A 21,589-nucleotide genomic window follows, 5' to 3' on the forward strand; every position below is an offset into this window, starting at 1 on the left:
CAAGTTTACTTAGGGAATAGCCACTGCTATTAATTGCATCAGTAGCATTGGAGCTTCTTAGTGTTTGGGTAATTGCCAGGTTCTTGTGGCCTGGTTTGGCCTCTGTTGGAAACAGGATGCTGGGCTTGATGGACTCTTGGTCTGACCCAGCATGGCAATTTCTTATGTTCATAAGTGCCGGCGATAGCGGTGGAGGCAGGGCCGAGTACTTAGAGACGCTCTCATCCGCGGCAACAAAGAAGAACAAAATGGCCGCCGTTCCCGCCAAAATCAGAAAGGCAGGGCCGGGCTGCTAGACTCCCCCTGCGCTTCCTGAAGAAGCTCGCCGCCTGCCAGGCCTTTAACTGAACTCCCCGAGCTGTCCTCTCACCTGGAGAGGCAGCGGGAACAAGAGCCGGTAAGGGAAAGACACACGCGACTCACTCTGCTTCAACGGCAGGGGAGCAAGACTGATACTTCACATTCAATGCATAGCCAGCATGGCTCTCTGCTTCAATGGCAGGGGGGATGAAAAAAGGTGGATCTATATTCAGGAACAATCAACAAGGACTGAATTACACAGTCTGAATAAACAGATAAGCATGGGTGTAGCTTGCTTATTGCGGTGGTTAATACCCCTAACTAATTAAGCTAGATATTTCACTTAGATGCAGTTCCAACACTGCTCTCTACATTAATGGCGGGGGTGGAAGGGAAATAGAATAAAAAAAGGTTACTAAGAGCCAAGAGAAACAGATAAGTATGTGAGAGAAAAAAAAAAGTGCGAAAGCTTGCTGGGCAGACTGGATGGGTCGTTTGGTCTTCTTCTGCCATCATTTCTATGTTACTACATGCTGCACGCTGCCCACCGCACAGCATGGCCATCACTGCCTCACCAGCCCGCCTGCAAACCACTGCAAGAATCGGCTAACGCGCCCAAATCACCAGACTAGCACAACAAGTCAAAATGCCTTAAATTTTTTTTTTTTTTTTTTTTTACAGTAACTTCCCTTTGGCGGCTTCAGGCTTCCACTGTCCATCTGTAGGAGAGAGAACTGGCCCCACCAGCTATCTCCACTCTCAGCGGGTCAAGGATCTGGACAGACCCAGGAGTTTCCAACCCATCCACTCGTCCACTCCTCTACCTGAAAGGATGGCCCCACCAGGACCTACCAACTTTCAGAGAGGGTAGCCAGTCACTGAATCCTAAACCACCTATCTTTTTATTTTAATTATTATTATTTTTTTTTTTCTCAAACTGCTGGAGACAGAGAAATACTGACAGACTGCAGGTGGCACATCAAATTATGTGACAGTGTCATGAAACTTTCTCTGTCTTCATCTGCTGGAAGGGAGGCAAAACCCAGGAGTCTGGACTGATCTGGGTATATACAGGGAATGACCACACAAATAATTAAATGCCCCTCTAGTGACCAACCTTCTAAAAATGACACAGCCTGCACGCTAATCGCATGGACTTCTAGTTTGCATATTCTTAGTATACTATATACAAAATCATTTTAGGAAAGGACTTTCTTTCTCACCCCATAAAACATACATTAATTACATATCAAGTAAGAGAACTAGATGCTTTAATAGGAGTCAGAACAAACAGATATAAAACAACCACAAGAACAAGTCACCTCTATTCCTGTGTGAAATTTCTGTATTAGCTCATGAATGTTCAAATCTGGAGAGGCTTCCCTTGAAGGATGATGAGCCAAGCCTTTGGCTGTCCTACAGCTGCTAAGCGGCACTTGTACATGGATTCTCTTGGAGGGGTGCTCTGCTTCCTGCTGCCTGTACGCATTGTTTGCTGCAATGTTCTCGCCTAGCCTAAAGCCAGAAGGAAAATTTGTGGACGTTTACTGTGAAGGCCACACTGCAAGGCTTTTGCTGCTTTGTTCGAATCATCTCCTAAATCTTACAAAGTTCCCTTTCAGGCAGAGCTCCAGATTTTATTCAGGAAATGAATTGTTGGTAAAACAAACTCATGTCAATAAAATCATTGTTACATGTGGAATCAGAAATTTTGCCAAACTAATGCCATGTCACTGTGACTGTAATCATCCAGTCCTGATCTTCTATTATCCAAGTCTACTAGACAAAGAAGTATTCAATTCCAGAGGAGTCAGAAAATCAGCAGTGAATCATCAGGTTAAGCTGATGACACCAAGAGAGAATTTTTTTGTTTGTTTTTACAACATAGCAGCATTTGAAGGTTCTTTCTTTCTTAACCGGCAATTATAGATATGCTCAAGTCTTAAGGGACTGTGCACCACAAGATTTATCAGATTTGCAAACCACAGCTGGCATTGCTCTTCCAGAGTCACAAGAATCAACCTCCCCAGGTGTCTCTTGATACATCATAACACTCTTTCTATCAGAGGCCACAGAGGGAAGATGATTAACAGAATCCCCAAGGCCATGGGAGGACCAGAGCATCAAGCCCCTCTGATCCTACCTCTCGCCTGTGAATGAAAAAGCAGCATGCCTTGGCGTTGCCATCACGTTCAGCTGAGGGCCACCTCACCTGGCACAAATGAGAGCCATCTCCCAATGACAGCTCCCATTCCATGGGGTCTATCACCTGCTAACTGAGAAAGTATGCCTGCAAATTGTCCACCCCGGCCACATGGGATGCCACCAGAGTTGCCAAGTGTTGTTCCGCCCAACTGAAAAGCTCCTAGGCCTCCTGAGATACCATGTGACTGTTTCCTCTTGGCAACTTATTATACGCCACTGCTTCCACATTATCCAACAAGACTTGCACCACATGACCATGTAATCATGGATGAAAGGAGAGCAATGCCATGTGAATAGCTCATCTCTAACCGATTGATAGACCATGATGCCTCTGTTCCTAATCACCGACCTTGAACTATCTACCCTTGGCAAATGTTCCTCCAACCCTTCAGGCTGGCATCGGTGGTCATTACCACCCAAATCTGGGATTTCCAACTCTACTCTTCATTTCAAACTGGCCTGAGAAAGCCACCATGAAAGACTGGATCTGGAGTTCCCCTGAAGCAGTAGTGGAAGCTGGAACAACTCCAACTGCAGATTTCAGTGGGACAAAAGCGACTTCTTAATGCGAATGCCCAAGGAACTAGGATCCAGAATAGATGCCATAGAACCCAGGACCTGCAAATAATCCCAGACCCTGGTACAAAAAGCTGCAATAAGCGGCAGACCTGTGTCTGAAACTTCTACACCCTGTCTGCCGGAAGGAGCACTTTGTCAAACCTGGTGTCGAATCAGGCCCCCAGATACTCCAGCAACTGGGTTGGTACTAAATTGCTCTTTGTTAGGTTCACCATCAAGCTCAGAGTCTGCAACCTTTGCATGACTTGCTGTATCGAGTATTTAACGTTTTTTATATACCAACATTCGTTAGAAACATCACATCGGTTTCCATAAAACAAGAATGCAGCCAACATGGCTTTACAGTGAAACTGATGTTAAAACTGAGGAGGGGAGAGGAGAGGAAGGAAATAAGGTAGGGGTAGAGATAGGATTAATAATTGGATATTATGTACAATCGTTAAATGCAAAAAGACATTATGTACAATCATTAAACGGCAGTGTGTACAATAGGAACTGTGACGGTAAGTACAATTGGAACTGAGGCAACATTCTGTGCAAGCATTAAGCGAGGAGTTAGGAGGTTATGTACAATCGATAAAAGTGAGAGGGCATTATGTACAAACATAGACATAGGGCCTCCGACTTTGAGCCAGTCGTCTAGAAAAGGGTGTACCTCCTTGCTTCTGCAGGGCTGCGGATACCACCATAACCTTGGTGAAGGTCCAAGGTGCCATTGCCAATCCAAACGGGAGTGCTCGAAATTGAAAATGGTCTCCCTGTACCATAAATGGAAGGAATTTTTGATGTTCTGTTCTGTTGGGTATGTGCAGATAAGCTTCTGTAAATTCAATGATGCCAGAAGCTCTCCTTTGTGATCTGCTATTATTATCAATCACAGAGTTTCCATTCGAAGCTGTGGCACTCTGAGATCCGCATTTACCTTTTTCAGGTCTAGAATGGGCTGGCAGGCGCCTTCTTTCTTTGGACTCATGAAATAGATGGAATACCTTCCTTTTCCACACTCCCCCCGGGGAATGGGAACTATTGCCTCCAGGCACCTCAGTTGATCTAACATGGCCCAAACAGCTTCTCTTTTGATAGGGGATGCACAAGGGAGATCATGTAGGCTTCTTGAACCGGACAAGCAAATTCTAAAGTGTAGCCATCTCTTATTACTTCCAGGACCCACTGGTCCGTAGTGACTTTGGTCAACTCTTCGTAGAAGAGGGCCCTTTTCCCTCCAATGACTTCTAAGGAAGAGTGGACCAGCCTTTTTCATTACTTGGTTTTGCTTACTCCAGTTCTCTGACTGGAGTTGTCATGGGCTGGTCTACATGGACACCAAAAAGGCTGCATCCTACCATTGCTTCTGAGAGGAGGAAGAGTCCCTTATTGGCCAATATTTCCTTGTGTCTCGAAACCGTGACCAAGGTAGGAAGCTCCTTGACTCTTTTCTGCTTATCTTCAGGCAACTTATGCCCCTCTGACTCTCCCAAGTTCTTCACCAGCTGTTCCATGTCATCTTCAAATAACAGCTTGCATTTAAAAGAGATTGTCCAGTTGCAACTTGTACTAGACATCTGCCAATCAATTCCGCAGCCACGAGAGCCTTCTAGCTGACACAGCCGATACCATAATTCTGGTGGACTTACAAACAAAGTCATACAATGCATCCTCCACATAGGCCACCCCCACCTCTAAGCACTCAGTCTGCTTGGTGGTGGCCGAAGGTACTGTACCCTTCGCCTGCTAGTGCCACATCCAGCCAAACAGACTCATTGCATAAAGCTACTGCAGGTAAACTCCTGAATACTATACAGAATACTATGTGACAGATTGTTGTTTAAAAAATCCCCCCAAAGCAGCCGGACTGGCGAAACACAGGTCCGTGTCGGGGACTGTTGTCAAACATCACATTTAACTGTCAGGAGTCACCGCGTTGAAATAAAAAAAACTCTTATATGAAAATTCTTGACCAAGTGAAGTTTATGTGCACTTTTGGTGTTTACAGAATAAAGCTACTGCAGACCATTGTCCGGGTGCTTAAGGCTGAAACTTCAAACATTCTCTTGAGATGGTTCTCCAACGTCTGATTCTGTGCATCCTTTAATGTGGTGGACCCTGTCACCACAATGGTGGTTTTCCTTAGTCACTGCTTAAACCGAAGCATCCATCTTGGGAGGTATCAAGCGCTCCAAGACATCCTCAGGTAGGGCTACAGCTTTGACATTGCCCTACCCACCACCTTCAGTGTGACCTCCAGGGTATCCCACTCCCTGATTACTAACTTCTTTACTGTCCTATGGAAGGGAAAAGCCTTTGCTGGCCATCGCAAACCTTCCATAATGGGATTCACCCACTCATGATCAGACTTCCTGTGGAATCTTAATTCCTAGCTCCTGTAATACGTGCGGAATCAAAGGCAACAACTCTTCCTTCCTAAACAACATTACCATTCTAGGGTCATCCCCTTCCGCCACTGAAACCGCCTCAGGATCCAAGAAGTCACATCACCTTTAAGAGACTCCTTCACCGGGCCTCCTACCCTTTCTGAGTCCTCCAAATCCTCTATGTCACTGCCTAGCTGCCCTTTAAAGCCAAGCCTATGGAGAATTCCACCTGATACCCCAATCTCCCAATCCTGACCTTCCACTGGAAAATCTGTGGACAGGAGTGCTTCCTTCCTGCACCCTTTCTGGCTAAAAACACCTTATGCAGGAGAAGGACAAATTCAGAGGAAAAGGTTTCTGAATCGTCTGACCCTCTCATTGAAAGGATCTTCATCTTCTTCTGCGTCCTCCCCTCACAAGCAGTGACGACTCAGGGGACAAGAGATAATGGCAGTGGGGAATCTTTTTTTCTCCCCCAATTCAGCCTGCTCCCTCACATATGTTGACAAGGTGGCTGCTGGTACTGCTTTGTCAGAGAGCAGTTTTGCCTGCTCTTGACAGCTGAAGTGCTGGCCTGCTTTCCACCTCTGTGTTGGCTATTCTAGAGGCTCACTTGCTGCAGAGCGCTAAAGCATTAAGATGCGATCAATTCTCCTCATGTCTGGAAGTTTTTCCTGCCCTCCGCGGTTGCTATGATTGTGGGTGCACACTGAAAACTGGCCCTGGTTTGTTTCTCCAAAGCAGCTGCTCATCCCCTCCTCTTCCCAGCCGAGCCAGCCTGTCTGTGCAATCCTTTTTTTTTTTTTTTTTTTTTTTTTTTTTTAAAGTGACAGATCTTCTAACCAGTCCCAACCAGGAATAAAAGTTAAAAATACTTTCCTGAGGATGTCTTCACCAGGCTGAGAAAGAGAGAAGGAAGAAGGGCTCCAGAGGAAAAGAGGGAGCCAGATGACTGACTTTCAATCCCTATGCAGGCTCCAGGCAGAGCCACTTCAGGGTCGTTAATTCCCTGCTCACCCTACTCTACTAGGGGGATGATCCACACTGGCATCTGCCATCTCTGGGAGCAATTTCTCTCTCACTATTCTTTTTTTTTTTTCAATTAAATCTTCAGACTGAAGGTTTTACATCTCTACCATCTGCTGGAGACAGAGAAATACTAAGGGACTGCAGGTGGCATGCTATCTTAAGTAATAGAGAAGAAAAGCTTTACTGACCCTATTTCCATCTGCTGGTAGGGATGAAAAACCCATGCATCTGGACCGATCTGGGGTTTGAACAGGAACAGAAAATTACCAAGACTACAAAATCAAAATTAGGAAGCAGGGATTTTGAACTAGCTGGAATCCTTTCATGGAATTTGTTAATAACTCATCTAGAGGATGGAACCCTTGGCTAAGCAACTTGTCAGCGTAGGGTGAAGACATACAGGAGGGATTGTATGGGCAATTTCCAAATAATCTGCGCCATTTGCAAGGCACCAAGTACTTAGCATGTTTTTGCAGCTTATTTCAAAAGGGAAAACAACTGCATCGTTGCCCTTTGAAAATCAACAGTTACAAAGTACACACGATAAAAGTGCCCATGCGCTTTGCATTTGCTGTGTGCATATTTTTGTTTTTGATTGGGGGGGGGGGGGGCATGGTATAAAATAGCATACATTCTTTTCCAAATCCCATGTGCTGTTTTATTCTCTCTGTAGGAACATCTCTTTTTAGCTCAGTTAAAAGTATGCATGTTATGGAAGTCTGGCAGACTTTTAGCCACACTGAGTGAGGATAGATTTAAGGTAGGCCCTTTTACCTGGGAAAATGACTTTGAAAATGATTCTCCCTATGACAGACAACAAGCAAGCACAGTGGAAACTGCAGTCTTGACCGGCTCAGGATGAATATGCAGCTGCACACTCCATTGCTTGTTTTAAGAGGTCTATTTTTAAAATGCTTTAAAAAACTTGGCTGTCATTAGAAATAAACACCTAAGATAAATTTTTTTTTATGCTTTGCAGTTAGTAAGACTTCAACTTTAAGGCTAGTACATAAACAATGGCTTTTAAAGGATTTCATCCATGAACTCAGTACTTAAAGAAAGCCAAGTGATACGTGAAACAAAAGAATGCAAACATAAAAGCCTCTGATGATCAAGAGGATGTCACAGAAAGCCAGTAAACATTAGAAATTGTGAAAACCATGGAGAAAATGTCACCCAACATGCCACAGGATTGGGTGTCATTAAATATGGATTTGGCTAGTGTTGGACAATTAAGACTTCAAAGTTATATTTCCTTCATCAAGCCACTACAAAAATAAAATATCCATTTACAAAACCTTTTGTTTCCCCTGAATGTTACATAAGAGTGCACTGAAGTCCTTATCAGAACATAAGCATCACACGTAATGTCTTCAAGCTATAACTTACACTATTGCAGGAAAGTCTGGGATTGGAGCTGCCTCAAATAAGATGCGAAGTCCAGTCTGCACTTGCTCTCTGTGATCTGATGTTAGAGCAAAGGACAAAGGTGTGATTAAGCGATGATCCTAAGGGAGAAACAGAAGGACCTGTTAGCCAGTGCATGCGTGCACACACACACACATACACACACACACCTCCAAAGACTAGACTAAACAATGACAGTGAAATGTAAGTATTTAAAATCTAACTAAGCAACCTATGTTAACAACCCTCTCAGAGTCTAATAGTAATTACAATGAGGCTGATATTCAGTGCTACTTAGCCAAATAATTAGCAACTTATCCAGCTAAGTAGCAGCCGCTGAATATTTTGGGAGTGGAGTTACATATCCTGCTGATATTTAGACTTATCCAGTTAAGGTAACCATAGCTGTGCTGCTGAATATCCCATGTAAGTTAGCCGGAGAAGTCTTATCCAGCTAGCTTACTTAGATGGCCCATTTTGAATACTGAGGACACGATTTCTGGAGCTAATAAAAGGGTAAGAAAATGTGTTCTTACCTGCTAATTTTCATTCCTGTAGTATCACAGATCAGTCCAGACTCCTGGGTTTTGCCTCCTTTCCAGCACATGGAAACAGAGAAGGTTTTGCTGACACTGCCACATAACCTGGTGTGCCACTTACAGTCCCTCACTATTGTCCTGTACCTAAGCCCACCACTGAATATACATAAACACGTCCCCACATCACACATCCCCCTGAATGAGCAGTAGGAAATGGAACCCTATAATGGGAACGATCTTTTCCAACCTTAATGGAAGAAACCAAACAAAACCTGTGTCATTCTTTTTAGTCTATTTACAATAACAGATTGAGCAGACTCTCCAATTCTCCCCACATCAACTGGGCAGGACTCTGGACTGATCTGTGGTACTACAGGAACAAAAACTGGCAAGTAAGAACCAATTTTCCTTTCCCTGTATCTACCCAGATCATTCCAGACTTCTGGGATGTACCCAAGCATCCCTAAACAGGGTGGGACTGCAAGAGTCCCGCTTGAAGCACACTTTCACCAAAGCCCATGGCATCTGGACATCCAAACTATGTCTGGCAAAAGTGTGCAATGACTTCCAAGTAGCTGCCCTACAAATCTCATGTGGGGATACTTGTTGACATTCGGCCCAGGATGCCGCTTGCAATTGAGTAGAGTGAGTCCTTAACTCTCAGAAATAGGACAATCCTGACAGATGCACGCCAAACCTATCGCTTCTTTCAACCACCGCACTATGGTGAACTTTGAAGCCTTATGTCCCTTTCTTGCACCACTCCATAGCACAAAAAGATGATCAGATAGTCGAAAGTCATAACCAGGCTCATTTCACGTTCAAGAGCCGTAATTCCCTCGCGTGAGGCACCGCCACATCCAGATTTGGGAAGGCTGGAAGCTCTACTGATTGATTCAAGTGAAAACACGATACCACCTTCGGAAGAAAGGAATGAACCGTAAGCAGACTCCAGACTCCATAATCCTCAGAAAAGGATCCCTACATGACAGAACCTGTAGATTCGAAATCCTCTTAGCAGAACAAATTGCTACCAAAAAAATAACCTTTAAGGCAAGAGTCTTCATAATTTCCCTTCTAAGTGGCTTGAATGGAGCCACACACACATCCCCTTAAAGACCAAGTTAAGGCTCCAGGGGGAGACAACTTCTGCACCAGAAGCCACAAATGCTTTGCCCCCTGGAGAAAATGCATCAAATCTGAATGTGCAGCTATGGCTTCTCCCTGCACCTTGCCTCTAAAACAGTCCAATGCTGCCACCTGGACTCTGAAGGAGTTATAGGCCAAACCCTTTATCAACCCCTGTTGAAAGAAGGTCAAAATGTGCATCACAGACGCTCGAATAGGTTCAACCCCCCTGCTCTGTGCACCGTCTCAAAAACTCTCTACACCCTCACATAGGCTAAGGATGTTGAAGTCTTCCTAGCTTGCAGCGGAATGGAAAGGACATCTTTGGTATACTCTTTCCATCAGACGCTTCCTCTCAAAAGCCAAGCCGCAAGACAGAAGCGAGCCACCTGATCTGAAAATATGGGACCTTGTGCAGAAGGTTTGGAAGATGAGCAAGATGCAGTGGCCTGTCCACTGCTAGACTGATCAAATCCACAAATCATGGTTGACGAGGCCACTCTGGCGCCACTAGAATTACCTATCCCGGATGACTTTCTATTTACCACAACACTTTGCCCACTAGTGGCCATGGCGGAAATATGTACAGGCGAACCCCTTGCAGCCATTAGAGTACTAAGGCATCGACCCCTTCCACTCTGCGTTCTCTTCTGCAAAGGAAGAAGCATGGAGCCTTGGCATTCCTTTGAGTTGCCATCAAGTCCATTCGGGGCATGCCCCAGTTGCAATAGGTAAGCCATAGTGCTTCCTCCAACAACTCCCACTGGGATCCAGCTGTCGACTAAGAAAATCTGCTTGTACACTGTCTAACCTGGCTATGTAAGAAGCTGCCAATAATTCCACATGTTGCTCTACCCAGCATATTAGCTCTTGGGCCTCCTGAACCACCACCCGACTCTTGGTACCACCCTGTCGGTAAATGTAAGCCACAGTTGTCGCACTGTCCGACAAAATCCTCACTGGCCGCCCACGTAAGAGCTGTAGAAAGGCACGCAATGCAAACCGCACTGCTCTTGTCTCTAAGTGGTTGATAGACCACGATGCCTCTTCTGCCGACCTCTGGCCCTGCACCGACTGAGTCTGGCATACAGCTCCCCAACCGGAGAGATTTGCATCGGTTGTGACTACTATCCATTTTGGAACCTCCAAGTCTACACCCTGACTTAAGTTGTCCCGACCAAGCCACCATGAGACTGGACCTGGCCATCTCCATAAGAGGCAGCGTAGATGAAACTGCTCTGACAATGGATCCCACAGGGAAAGCAACACCCTCTGCAGAAGCCTCATACGAGCAAATGCCCAAGGAATCAATTCCAACATGGAAGCCATGGAGCAGGGAACCTGCAGATAATCCCACACCTTGGGAACCACACTCTCCAACAAGCTATGAACTTGCCTCTGCAGTCTGCAAATGTGTTCCCTGGTAAGAAACACTTTCCCGATCCTGGTGTCGAAACTCGCCCTTAAGAACTCCAACACCTGAGAAGGGATAAACTGATTTTGACAGATTCACAGTCCAACCTAGGGGCCTTAACTGCTGCAGTACTAACACCACTACTTGTGTGCAAAGAACCTCTGACTTTGCCCGAATAAGCCAATTGTCCAGATATAGGTGAACTAGAATACACTCCTTCCTAAGAGCCGCTGCCACCACCACAGCCATCACCTTGATGAAGGTTCTCAGAGCTATCGCCAACCTGAATGGAAGGGAGCAAAATTGAACACGTGTCCCAAAAATCATGAACCTCTGATTATCCAGCTGGATCGCTATGTGTAAGTACGCTTCGGTCAAATCTAGAGAGGCCAAAAACTCTCCTTTGCGCACTGCTGCAATTACCGAGTGCAGGGTCTTCATCTGAAAATGAGGAACTATGAGAGCCACGTTCACCATTTTTAGTTCCAAAATCGGGCAGAAGGTCCCTTCCTTCTTTGGGACCACAAAATAAATGGAATACCTCTCCGTCCCCCATTCCTCTACAGTATGGGGACAATGGCTCCCAGAATCTGTAGGCGGTCGATGGTTTCCTTTACCACCTGCCTTTTGTTTATGGAGGCGCAAGGAAACACCATGAACAAGTTCTTTAGCGGGCAAGCAAATACTAAGGTGTAACCTTGTCTTATCACACTTAGGACCCATTGGTTTGTCATGACCTTGGCCCATTCCTCGTAAAAAAGAGTCAACTGACCCCTTATGACTGGCACTGAGGAGTGGACCAGCCTCTATTCATTGGGTGGACTTGGATCCAGATGCCCAATGGCCGAAGCATCTCTATTTGGCTTCGAAAGGACTGGTTCCAGAACTGCTGTCTCCAGTGCCTTGTCTCTGGGCTCCTCTTGAAGCCCTATTCTGTTCTGCCGAAACCGCAATTCCACCCTAAAGCAAGGCGGCATAGAAAAGGATCCTTATCCATCCTTCGGCTTATCCTCTGGCAACCTATGCCCTTTATTCTCTCCCAGAATGCTTTACGAGCTCCTCTAATTCCTCTCCGAAAAGCAGTTTTCCCCTTAAAAGGTAACACCCTAAGACTTAGACCAAACGTCTGCCCACTAGTTCCTCAACCAAAGGAGCTGCCTGGCAGAGAGACTGCTAACATCATAGTCCTGAGGACATTCTGATGAGGTCATATAATGCATCTGCTCCACAGGCCACCATGGCTTCCAGCCACTTGACCTCTGGACACTGACATCGCTTTGTCAGCCTGCAGCTGCTATATCCAGCACAGACCAGCACGAAGCATAAAACTGCTGCATACTGCAGCATGAATGCCCAGAGCAGACACCTCAAAGATCTTTTTGAGATGGACTTCTAACTTCCTGTCTCACATATCTTTAAGAACTGCAGAACCGGCCACTGGAATGGTTCTTTTCTTCATAACTGCCGACACTGAGGCATCCACCTTTGGCAGCCTCAACATTTCAAGCATGTCCTCCAGTAATGGATATTTATCCATTGCTCTACCAACCTTTAAACCGGTCTCTGGAGTCTCCCACTCCTGAATCATTAACTTCTTCACTAATTTATGGAAAGGGAAGGCCTTCGCCAGATCTCTTAAGCCATCCATGACTGGGTCCACTTCTTCCCAATCAGATTTCTCACATAACCTTAATTCCCAAGCTCCTTAAAGATACAGGGAATCGGGGGTCACAATTCTTCCTAGGGACCACCTTAGGATTGTCCCCTTCAACAACTGGGGCTTGACCCCACCCGTCATCCTGACTCTCTGGAGAAGAATCTGCCTCAGGAGGGTCCCTGTCCTCTGACTCCCCTGAGGCCTCGTCCACAGCAACTGAATGCGCAGCCTTACTTGGGACTTGCCGAATCCTGGTCACACCACTGGAACCGCGAACACTTTGGACCTCTTGCTAGGCCATGGACACCTCTGGACCCTCCTGCCTCTGAAAATGGCATCCTGTAGCCTTCCTGTGAGATATACCTTATGCAGCAGCAGAACAAAGTCAGAAGGAAAGACTGCGGGATCCTCAGATCTTCCCCAGGCGACTTTCATCTTCCTCCGAAGAGGCTCCTGGGCCCCCTAGGTCCTCCACGAGACTTCGATCGGCTGGGAACAGCCATGGAGGGAGATTCCCTTCTCTCTCCCCCCCCCCCCCCCCCACCCCGCAGCTTCAGATGCAGTCGCCAAAGGAAGCCAAAATGACTGCTGTTCCCCATGCTAACAGGAAGAAGCCTGCTGCCGTGCCAACATCACCCACGATTCCCGTGGCCATCACAATTGCCTCCCCCAACTCTCAAGCGTTCTTGAGGTGCCCTCTCCCTCGGAGCAGCAGCAGGAACAAACACCAGATAAGGACAGGCGTGTGCATTGCTGCACACGGAGCACCGGCTGCCACGCGGCATAGTCCCTGCCAGCTCAGTCACATGTGCCCTGACAGCCACTCCGAAGACGCTGAAGAAAAAAGCCGATACAGCACTGTACCAGCCAGGCTGCCTGTGATCTGCCCCCGCCGGTCAAGCGACACCACAAAAAGGAAAAAAAAAAAGAGACCCTCTTTTTTTTGTTTTTTAAACTAATTTTCAGACCGCAGGTTTTGCACCTCTATCATCTACTAGAGACAGAGAAATACTGAGGGACTGCAGGTGGCAGTGTCATCATGTTACATGGCAGTGTCAGCAAAACTCTGTCTCCATCTGCTAGAAGGGAGGCAAAATGCAGGAGTCTGAACTGATCTGGGTACATACTGGGAATATGGTCTTATTTCCATAAATGAACAGAATGAATACAACTATTAAGATTACAAGACTTGATGGGATTACAAACAGCATTTCTATACAAATATAATTAAATAAGAAAACTGCCCTCTGTAAGAAAATCTGCAGAACAAGTTTATAATAAAATGAAAATTGAGACAGGAGTCTTGGAATTGGAACTTCTTGCCTATCGCCTCTATCGGACCTTGGGACAAGTAGCTATTTCCTTATGCCTTGGTTTGCCAAACAGCTTGGCTAATACCACACTGTTTCTTCTCCCCTGGCCTCTTTGAAAGATTGTGTGTGCGACCACAGGGTTTCTAATATACCAACTGTAATAGAATTCTATATGGATAAAGGGTACGATATAAATGCAATTTATCACCACCAGAAGATATACAATCTGGAATTCTGGATCTAAGCTGAAAAGTCCATTAATTTGCATGACAGTATACTGACCTCCTTTTCTATGGGAACTGCTAAGTATTCACTTCAGCAGCTTGGAGAACATAGAACAATATTCTATAAACACTACTTCATAAGTAGATCAGATATCAAGTTTGATTTTGAAATTGCTGATAGAAAAAATGTTAAAAAGTATAAAATGTTAACTGACAAAGTTTTCTGTTATGATACTGACCCCATACAATAATTGTATGAGGCATCTTACCATGGAACACAGGGCAGATGTGTTTTGCACCTACTGCCCATGCAAACTTGTGACAATAAAAATAGTCTAATGTGCTCCTTAAAGCTGTACCTGAAGAATTTTGTAGAAACTAGCTTCCATATTTGCCACCAACTGCTTCACTCTGCTCATGAGATCTAATGTTTTCAAGATGATATCAGCGGCCACTTTGCTATTAAAGAAAAAAAAAGAAAAAAGGATATTTACTTATGCTAGCTTTGTACAGCCAAGTTAAAGTCAGCATGACTCTACCAAACTGTAACCAATTCAAGAGAAATCAGTTTACCAGCACTAATAATATATTTCCAAAGTAAAAATCAAGCTAATACTGTAATTGAATTAATTTCCCATAAAGATATTTATGAGTAAATCTCTTGCTCAGCCCAGCAAGAAATTCATTCCAGCCTTTGTTTATCCAACCATCCATCCCGTGACAAAACTCACAGTAATGCAGGGGTTTTCCTTTGCACATGCACTAAAAGTGAAAACAATGTGGACTATTCAAAATTACCCCAATATTATGATTTAATTTATAAAACAGAATACATGAGTGAATTTTAAAAGCCCTATGCGCGCCAAAGCCAGGAGATGCACGTGTATACTTGGCCCAGTGTGAGCCCGCACGGATTTTTCAGAAGCGCCTGGGTACACGTGTATCTGCCAGTACGCGAGTAAAAGGAAATTGGTTCTTACCTGCTAATTTTCGTTCCTGTCATATCCAGATCAGTCCAGACCCATGGGTTTTGCCTCCCTGCCAGCAAATAGAGACAGAGAAAATTTCACTGACACGGTACATTACCCAGTGTGCCACCTGCAGTCCCTCAGTATTGACCTGTACCCAAGTCAAGATGACAGCAATAACCATAAATTTCTAAGCAACCTTGCTCCCCTTCAACAAACTGGAAGGTGAACTTGCCCAAATAGACAACAGAAAACTTGTTTTCCCAAATTTAACATAAGCGATCAGCACTGAAAACCTCCAACAACTCTGCACTATATACAAAGCAACAGTCGAGCAGCTAGCTACTCTCCCCCTCCAGGGCGGGTCTCTGGACCGATCTGTGGTACTTACAGGAAATGAAAGTTAGCAGGTAAGAACCAATTTTCCTTTCCCTGTATGTACCCAGATCAGTCCAGACTCTTGGGATGTACCTAAGCTCCCCTTAACTCGGGTGGGACATGGAGAGTTCCACTCATAGAACACTCTCACTAAAGCACATGGAAGCCGGAGCCCCGACATCCAAGCGATAATGCCTAGCAAAAGTGGATGTCTTCCCAGCAGCAACCCAGCAAATTTCATGCAGAGACACTTGATGTGACTCAGCGCAGAAAGTCACCTGAGAGAACGTGTCAAGTGCGCCCCTAAACCCCCCCAACAGCGGGCACCCTTTAGAAATGTAAGTTGACTTGACCGCTTCCTTCAGCCACCTCACAATTTGTAGCCTTAGATGACTTATTTCCCTTCTCTGGACCACTCTGCAGAACAAAGAGGTGATGCGACCTATGGAAATCATAAATATCCTTTAGATACCTCAATAATGCATGCCTCCAATCTAAGAGCCTAAGCTCCCCCGCATGAGTCATAGAGGACTCCAAATCCATAAAAGCTGGAAGCTCTAACTAAGATGGAACTCAGACTACGAGGTAGAAAAGAAGGCACAATGCATAAAGATACCTGTAGGAAGGGATCTCAACATGACAGCGCCTGGAGCTCCGAAATTCTCCTAGCTGAACAAATAGCAACCAAGAAAACCACTTTAGAGAGTCAAGTATTTAATCGTAGCTCTCTTTAATGGTTCAAAAAGAGCCTCATTCAGTCCTCTAAGGACTAGATTCAGGTTCCAATATGGACAAATGTTCCATACCTGAGGACACAAGTTCTTAGCTCCCTGAAGGAACCATAGAACATTTGGATTTCCAGACAGAGGACATCCTTGCACCTTACCCCAGAGACAACCCAATGTCGCTACCTAGACACTCAGAGTTAAAGGACAGTCCTTTCACCAGAACTTTTCTGTAGAAAAGCCAAAATATGCGACACCATAGACTGAATTGACTGAGGCTGCACTCTGTCAACAGCAGATCAGGACTCGAAAATCCTCCAAATTTGCACATACGTCAAAGATGTAGAAGGTGAAATTAACCACTTTGGAATATCCGCTCCATCTCAGTTGTCTCCTCTCAGAAGTGAGCCACTTGACCCAAAAATATTGGGCCCTGGTGGAAAACCGTCAACTGATGTCCGAACCTCAGGGGCCTATCTATGGCCATGTTGATCAGATCTGAGAAGCATGGTCGAGGTGGCCACTTTGGAGCTAACAGGACCATGTTAGCTTGATGTTTCTCTAGAGGCCACAGAAGGGAAGACAAAGAAGAAGCCCTTGAGTCCATGGCAGCAAAAAAAACTCTTATTCCTTTGTACTGTTTTTCGGTTCAGCGGCTGTAGAACTGCGATGCCTTGATGTTCTCTTCGGTCGGGATATCTCCCATCTTCCGTGAATGAGACATATCGCTGCCTCCAACAGCAACCCATTCCCCGGGGTCTAACTATCTCCAACTGAAAAATCCACCTAAACTTAGCGATATGAGAAACTGCCAGCCACTCCAAGTGCTGTTCTGCCCAGAGAATCAACTCCCAGGCCTCTCGAGCTACTGCCTGATTCTTGGTTCCACCTTGATGGTTGATGTAGTCCACTGTTGTTGCATTGTCTGATAGGATCTGTACTGGAGCCGCATAACCTTGGCAGACAGGCAAGCAACACAAAATGCACCGCTCTCATCTCTAACCAATTGTTATGCCACGAGGCCTCCTGTTTCGATTGACTGATCTTGCCACACCACCTCCATTCAGAGAGGCTTGCATTGGTGGTGACGCTTATCCAATTAGAATCTCCAATTCCGCACCATTTTGAGACTGGTGTGAGTAAGCACCACGAAAGACTGTCCCTGGCTTCCCCCTCTAACGGACGAGGAAGATGAAACTCTTCCAATAACGGATTCCAGCGGGAAAAGAGCCCCTTGCAGAGGCTGCATATGTGTGAATGCCCAACGCATTAATTCCAGTGTCGATGCTATAGAACCCAGACCTGTAAATAGTCCTAGACCCTGGCCACCGAATGCTCTAGCAGAAGCCTAATCTGATTCTGCAATTTTAGCAATCTCTCTCCATGAGAAACACTATCTCCGCTAGTGTGTTGAACCGAGCTCCCAGATACTCCATAGTAAGGACACATCTGGAACTGTTCATCCCTGGCACCTAGCTCTCCTGAACTTCGGCTTCAGGTGGCCTCCTATGCACACTCCAATGCCACCTGGGTGTACACGCACACCCCTCCAGGATGCATACAAATATATGCTCAAGGTTAGGTTGCGGTTGTATGCGCATAAGTACATGCACAAATAAAGTGCTTGTATAGGCCATGGTCATACATGCACATGTATCCACGCATATAAGCGCTCTAGTCTAGGTCGCAGCCTTATGCACACAAGTAGCTGTCCAAATACATGCTCAAGTTTAGGTCGCAGTTGTACACGCTGAAATCTAGGCCATGTCCTTATGCACACAGGTCCCCAGCACATGCCACACTGTGAGAATGCGCACACACGCATACGCACGCTAGAAAAGAACCGCTGCAGTGGCCTACCACATAGCTAAGTAAAACCTGCCTGCACCTTCAGCATGTTTAGGCCCAGATCCGTTTAACATCTAGCACCAAAATCATCAGCCTGAAGAGCTTCTCAACAGCTCAGGCCTCTTGATTGGCAAGAATCCATGGAGACTGGGGCCAAGAGCCAGCATCTCCCTAAACACGCTTTGCGCATAAGCAAATTAACACTGGCAGAAGACCTTTACTCCTCTGTGCAAGTGTCTCTTGGACCTGTGCAGGACAGGGAACTGCCAGCAATAGTTGAGAAGATTCCCCTGCCTCTCCCACAGACTCTGTTAGGGAATTGAAAATGGCCACTGTTTCTGCGCTGATTCAGTGCTAGTCCCAGTCATCCTTGAGGCTTGCTTTACCAGTGCAGCCATGTTTGATGCAGACCCCTGAATGCTTTTGCTGCACGCACACACTGCTCCTCCCCACACCACCACCAGCACCTCAACAGCAAGCAGGGGCACAGTCCCTCAGCGCCACGGAGCCAACACCCAGTCTCTTGCACAGGCAGAGAAGTTGCTGAAAACCCCCATCACTGAGCTCCCCAAGCTGCTAAGGTAGCTTCCCCCGCTGGAAGCTTGCTACTGCACAGATTCCTATCTAGTTCCTTGTTCTCTTTTTCTTTTACTCTGAGAACAAATAAAAAGGCATACTTTTTTTTTCTTTAAAACTTTACCAAACTTACAATACCGACAGAGCTGTTAACAGAAAAAAAAAGAAAAACAGCCAAATTAAAAAAAAAAAAAAATTAAAAAGGGACCGACTAAAAGAAAAGAGCCACTCTGAGCCTGTACCTGCCTCAGTAACCTCATGAAGGGGAGGGATCTGGACCATCAAATTTACATCCCACAGAAGAAAGGAGCAAGCATACAAAAGGGTCACCAACCCCCAGCTCATCCACCTCAACCAGACAGGGAAGGAATCACTAGGACCCAAAAACCCCCTGGGAGGAAGGCTTATAAATCCAAAACAGTCTCCTGACTGCAGGTTTTGACCATCTACCATCTGCTGGAGACAGAGAAATATTGAGGGACTGCAGGTGGCACACTGAATTATGTACAGTGTCAGTGAAATTGTCTCCATCTGCTGGCAGGGAGGTAAAACCCAGGAGTCTGGACTGATCTGGGTATGTACAGGGAATTTTTTTTTTTTTTTAATGAAAAAGAGGTGGGGCATGGGCATTCCAGGAAATACAAATGAAACCAGCAATTAAGTATTTACACTCACCAACACATGCTGGGGTCCCTATCCATGATACTTTACTTCTGCTATGGGTGGCGCGTAGGTCATGAAACAAAACTAGGCTAGTCAGCGGGGTTTTAAAGGTCAGGGCTAATAGGTTTAAAGGAAGGCAAGTTAGCTAGGTGGTTTAAGAAGTCCTATCCTTTACTAGGGCGAGCTGGGAGCAAACTGGAGAAAACAGGTAATTGCATTGGCACGCGTATCTACTAAAAATACCCCCCCACACTTACACGATTGAGGCGGGTATTTGCATGCGGGTGCGGGTGTCGATATAAAATTGTGCGCCTATGTACACACGTATAGCCATTTTATACCATGCATGCATATACTTTCATGTATTATGAAATTGCCACTTCCATGTGTGCGAATCGGCAAATGCGCGTACATGTGCTCCCATGCGCAGTTCTTAAAATTCACCTTATATTGTATTATAATGTATTGCAAACCATCATTTAAGAAGAAAATGTCAAGGACAAAGAGTCCTGATATAAAGTTGAAGAAAAGGTTCAGAGGAACCACGAGAGGGTGGTAGATGCCTAGAATAGTCTACCAGCAGCGATAGCAAAAATCAGTATCGTGACAGAAAAGGCTAGAGGTAGAAATAGGGTTGGGTTTGGCTGCCAGTATTGTCAACACAACCTTTGCTCACTCAAGAGCACAGGCAAATGAAGAGATAACAAGGACAAAGAAAGCACAATCTAGTGGCACTGCGGGCCTTGGGATATCTGGGTCACAACCAGCAGACTATAACTTCCCAGGAAATCAACAGTTTTGCCCCTGGCAGGTTGCTGTTGGCCGGGTCCCGTCAAACACGGTCAAGGGTGGTGGCCAGAAATTCTAACAAGAGTCTCACCAGTTTTGGTAGGTATTTAGATTTCTATCAAGTATTGGGGGGGGGGGGGGGGGGGGAGACATTGGGAAGGGGGTCTGCTGAGTGTTTGATTAAGTAAGAGAACTTGTATGCTCATCTACACAAGATGGTAGAGAACCAATGGGAGAGCCAACAAAACATGACTTGGAGAAAAACAGATATCCTACAAGGGGTCAAGCTGCTTCAGCTGGCAGCCGATATTTATCCTTAGTAGTGTGGACAGGAATAAGTGGGTAGGCTGGATGGGTCAGTTAGTAGACAATGGCAAATAAAGACTATTTAATATATATCTTAGTAAATAAAGATAAGGCCCAATAGGCTAAGTCTATCTGCAGTTCATTAACCACACACACCTAAACAATGCGATAGTGTTTCATCCAAATTTTCAGGCCGCAAGAAAAAAAAAGTGACCTGCCTTTTACACTACATGATACATTTTCACAAAAACTTCAATTTGGTAAACAAAATGCTGTTGGACTTCTGTTTTTAACATAATGTTACTGCTGTACTCACCAGAGTTCCCAGTCTGCGACCTTTGTTCCAAAACCAACATCTGTCCCACTGCAGTTGAGCTGGTATTCTACCAGACATACACATCTGTCAGCAGACAGCTTCCTCGCAACTTGTACTTTCAAAGCATCATCCTCACACAGCAATAAAGGTAGTTAAGGATATCGGCTACAAAAATGATACATTGCTTTTAAAACTAAGGAAGGGAGCAGTGTTGGTTTCCCAACAAAGAATTAATTAAAAGGAAAACAAAACCAGCTAGGCAGAAAATACCACTTTAAGGCTAACGAAAGGCAAGTTTTCAAGGCTAGGGAGGACCCATATCGAGGCAATGTATTGACACTGGTAGCTCCCAAAGCTTACCTCTTGAAACTTTTGTTAGCCTTTTCATACTCTGAACAATCCCTTCCCAAACCTAGCACTTTTTTTTTTTTAAAGACATATAGGACTTAATTTAATAAGGCTTTTCCCCCATGCTGTGTCCATGAGAAAAGTTTAGTAAATCCAGCCCAACATGTGCCATAGAAATGAGCATCCTACTTTTATTTTCTTCTTGGCGACGAGACACAATTGCTAATGTGACCTGTCTAAAGGATATTTAGCAAGACATCAATGGCTCGGACAATTCTTTCACATTTCTTCTTTGCTAATACTTCATCCACAATATGATCAGGAGTTTGCAGCTGGTCAAGGATGACTGGCATGAGTAAATCCACAAAGCGTTCAGCTGATGCGCAGTTGGCTGCGTCTATCACATCCTGTTTGGATGCACATGGAAGACATTTAAAAACGACAAGTACTAGTAGCATAGATTACTGCAGTACTTTTAAAAACATGAAATGAAAATAAAGATCTG

The 21,589-nt window shown here is 45.3% G+C and overlaps 1 protein-coding gene across 1 annotated transcript in view; it reads right to left on the reverse strand.

The window, feature by feature from the left end:
* The window catches only part of CIP2A (cell proliferation regulating inhibitor of protein phosphatase 2A), a 61,267-nt gene that overhangs the window by 31,302 nt on the left and 8,376 nt on the right, over positions 1-21,589 (reverse strand). The window contains 5 exon segments of the mRNA XM_029578272.1: positions 1,623-1,815; positions 7,875-7,993; positions 14,527-14,626; positions 20,737-20,878; positions 21,332-21,491. Of these exon segments, the coding sequence (XP_029434132.1) occupies positions 1,623-1,815; positions 7,875-7,993; positions 14,527-14,626; positions 20,737-20,878; positions 21,332-21,491 (714 nt within the window).

The sequence above is a fragment of the Rhinatrema bivittatum genome, chromosome 15 (genome assembly GCF_901001135.1).
Source record: "Rhinatrema bivittatum chromosome 15, aRhiBiv1.1, whole genome shotgun sequence".
Classification (NCBI taxonomy): domain Eukaryota; kingdom Metazoa; phylum Chordata; class Amphibia; order Gymnophiona; family Rhinatrematidae; genus Rhinatrema; species Rhinatrema bivittatum.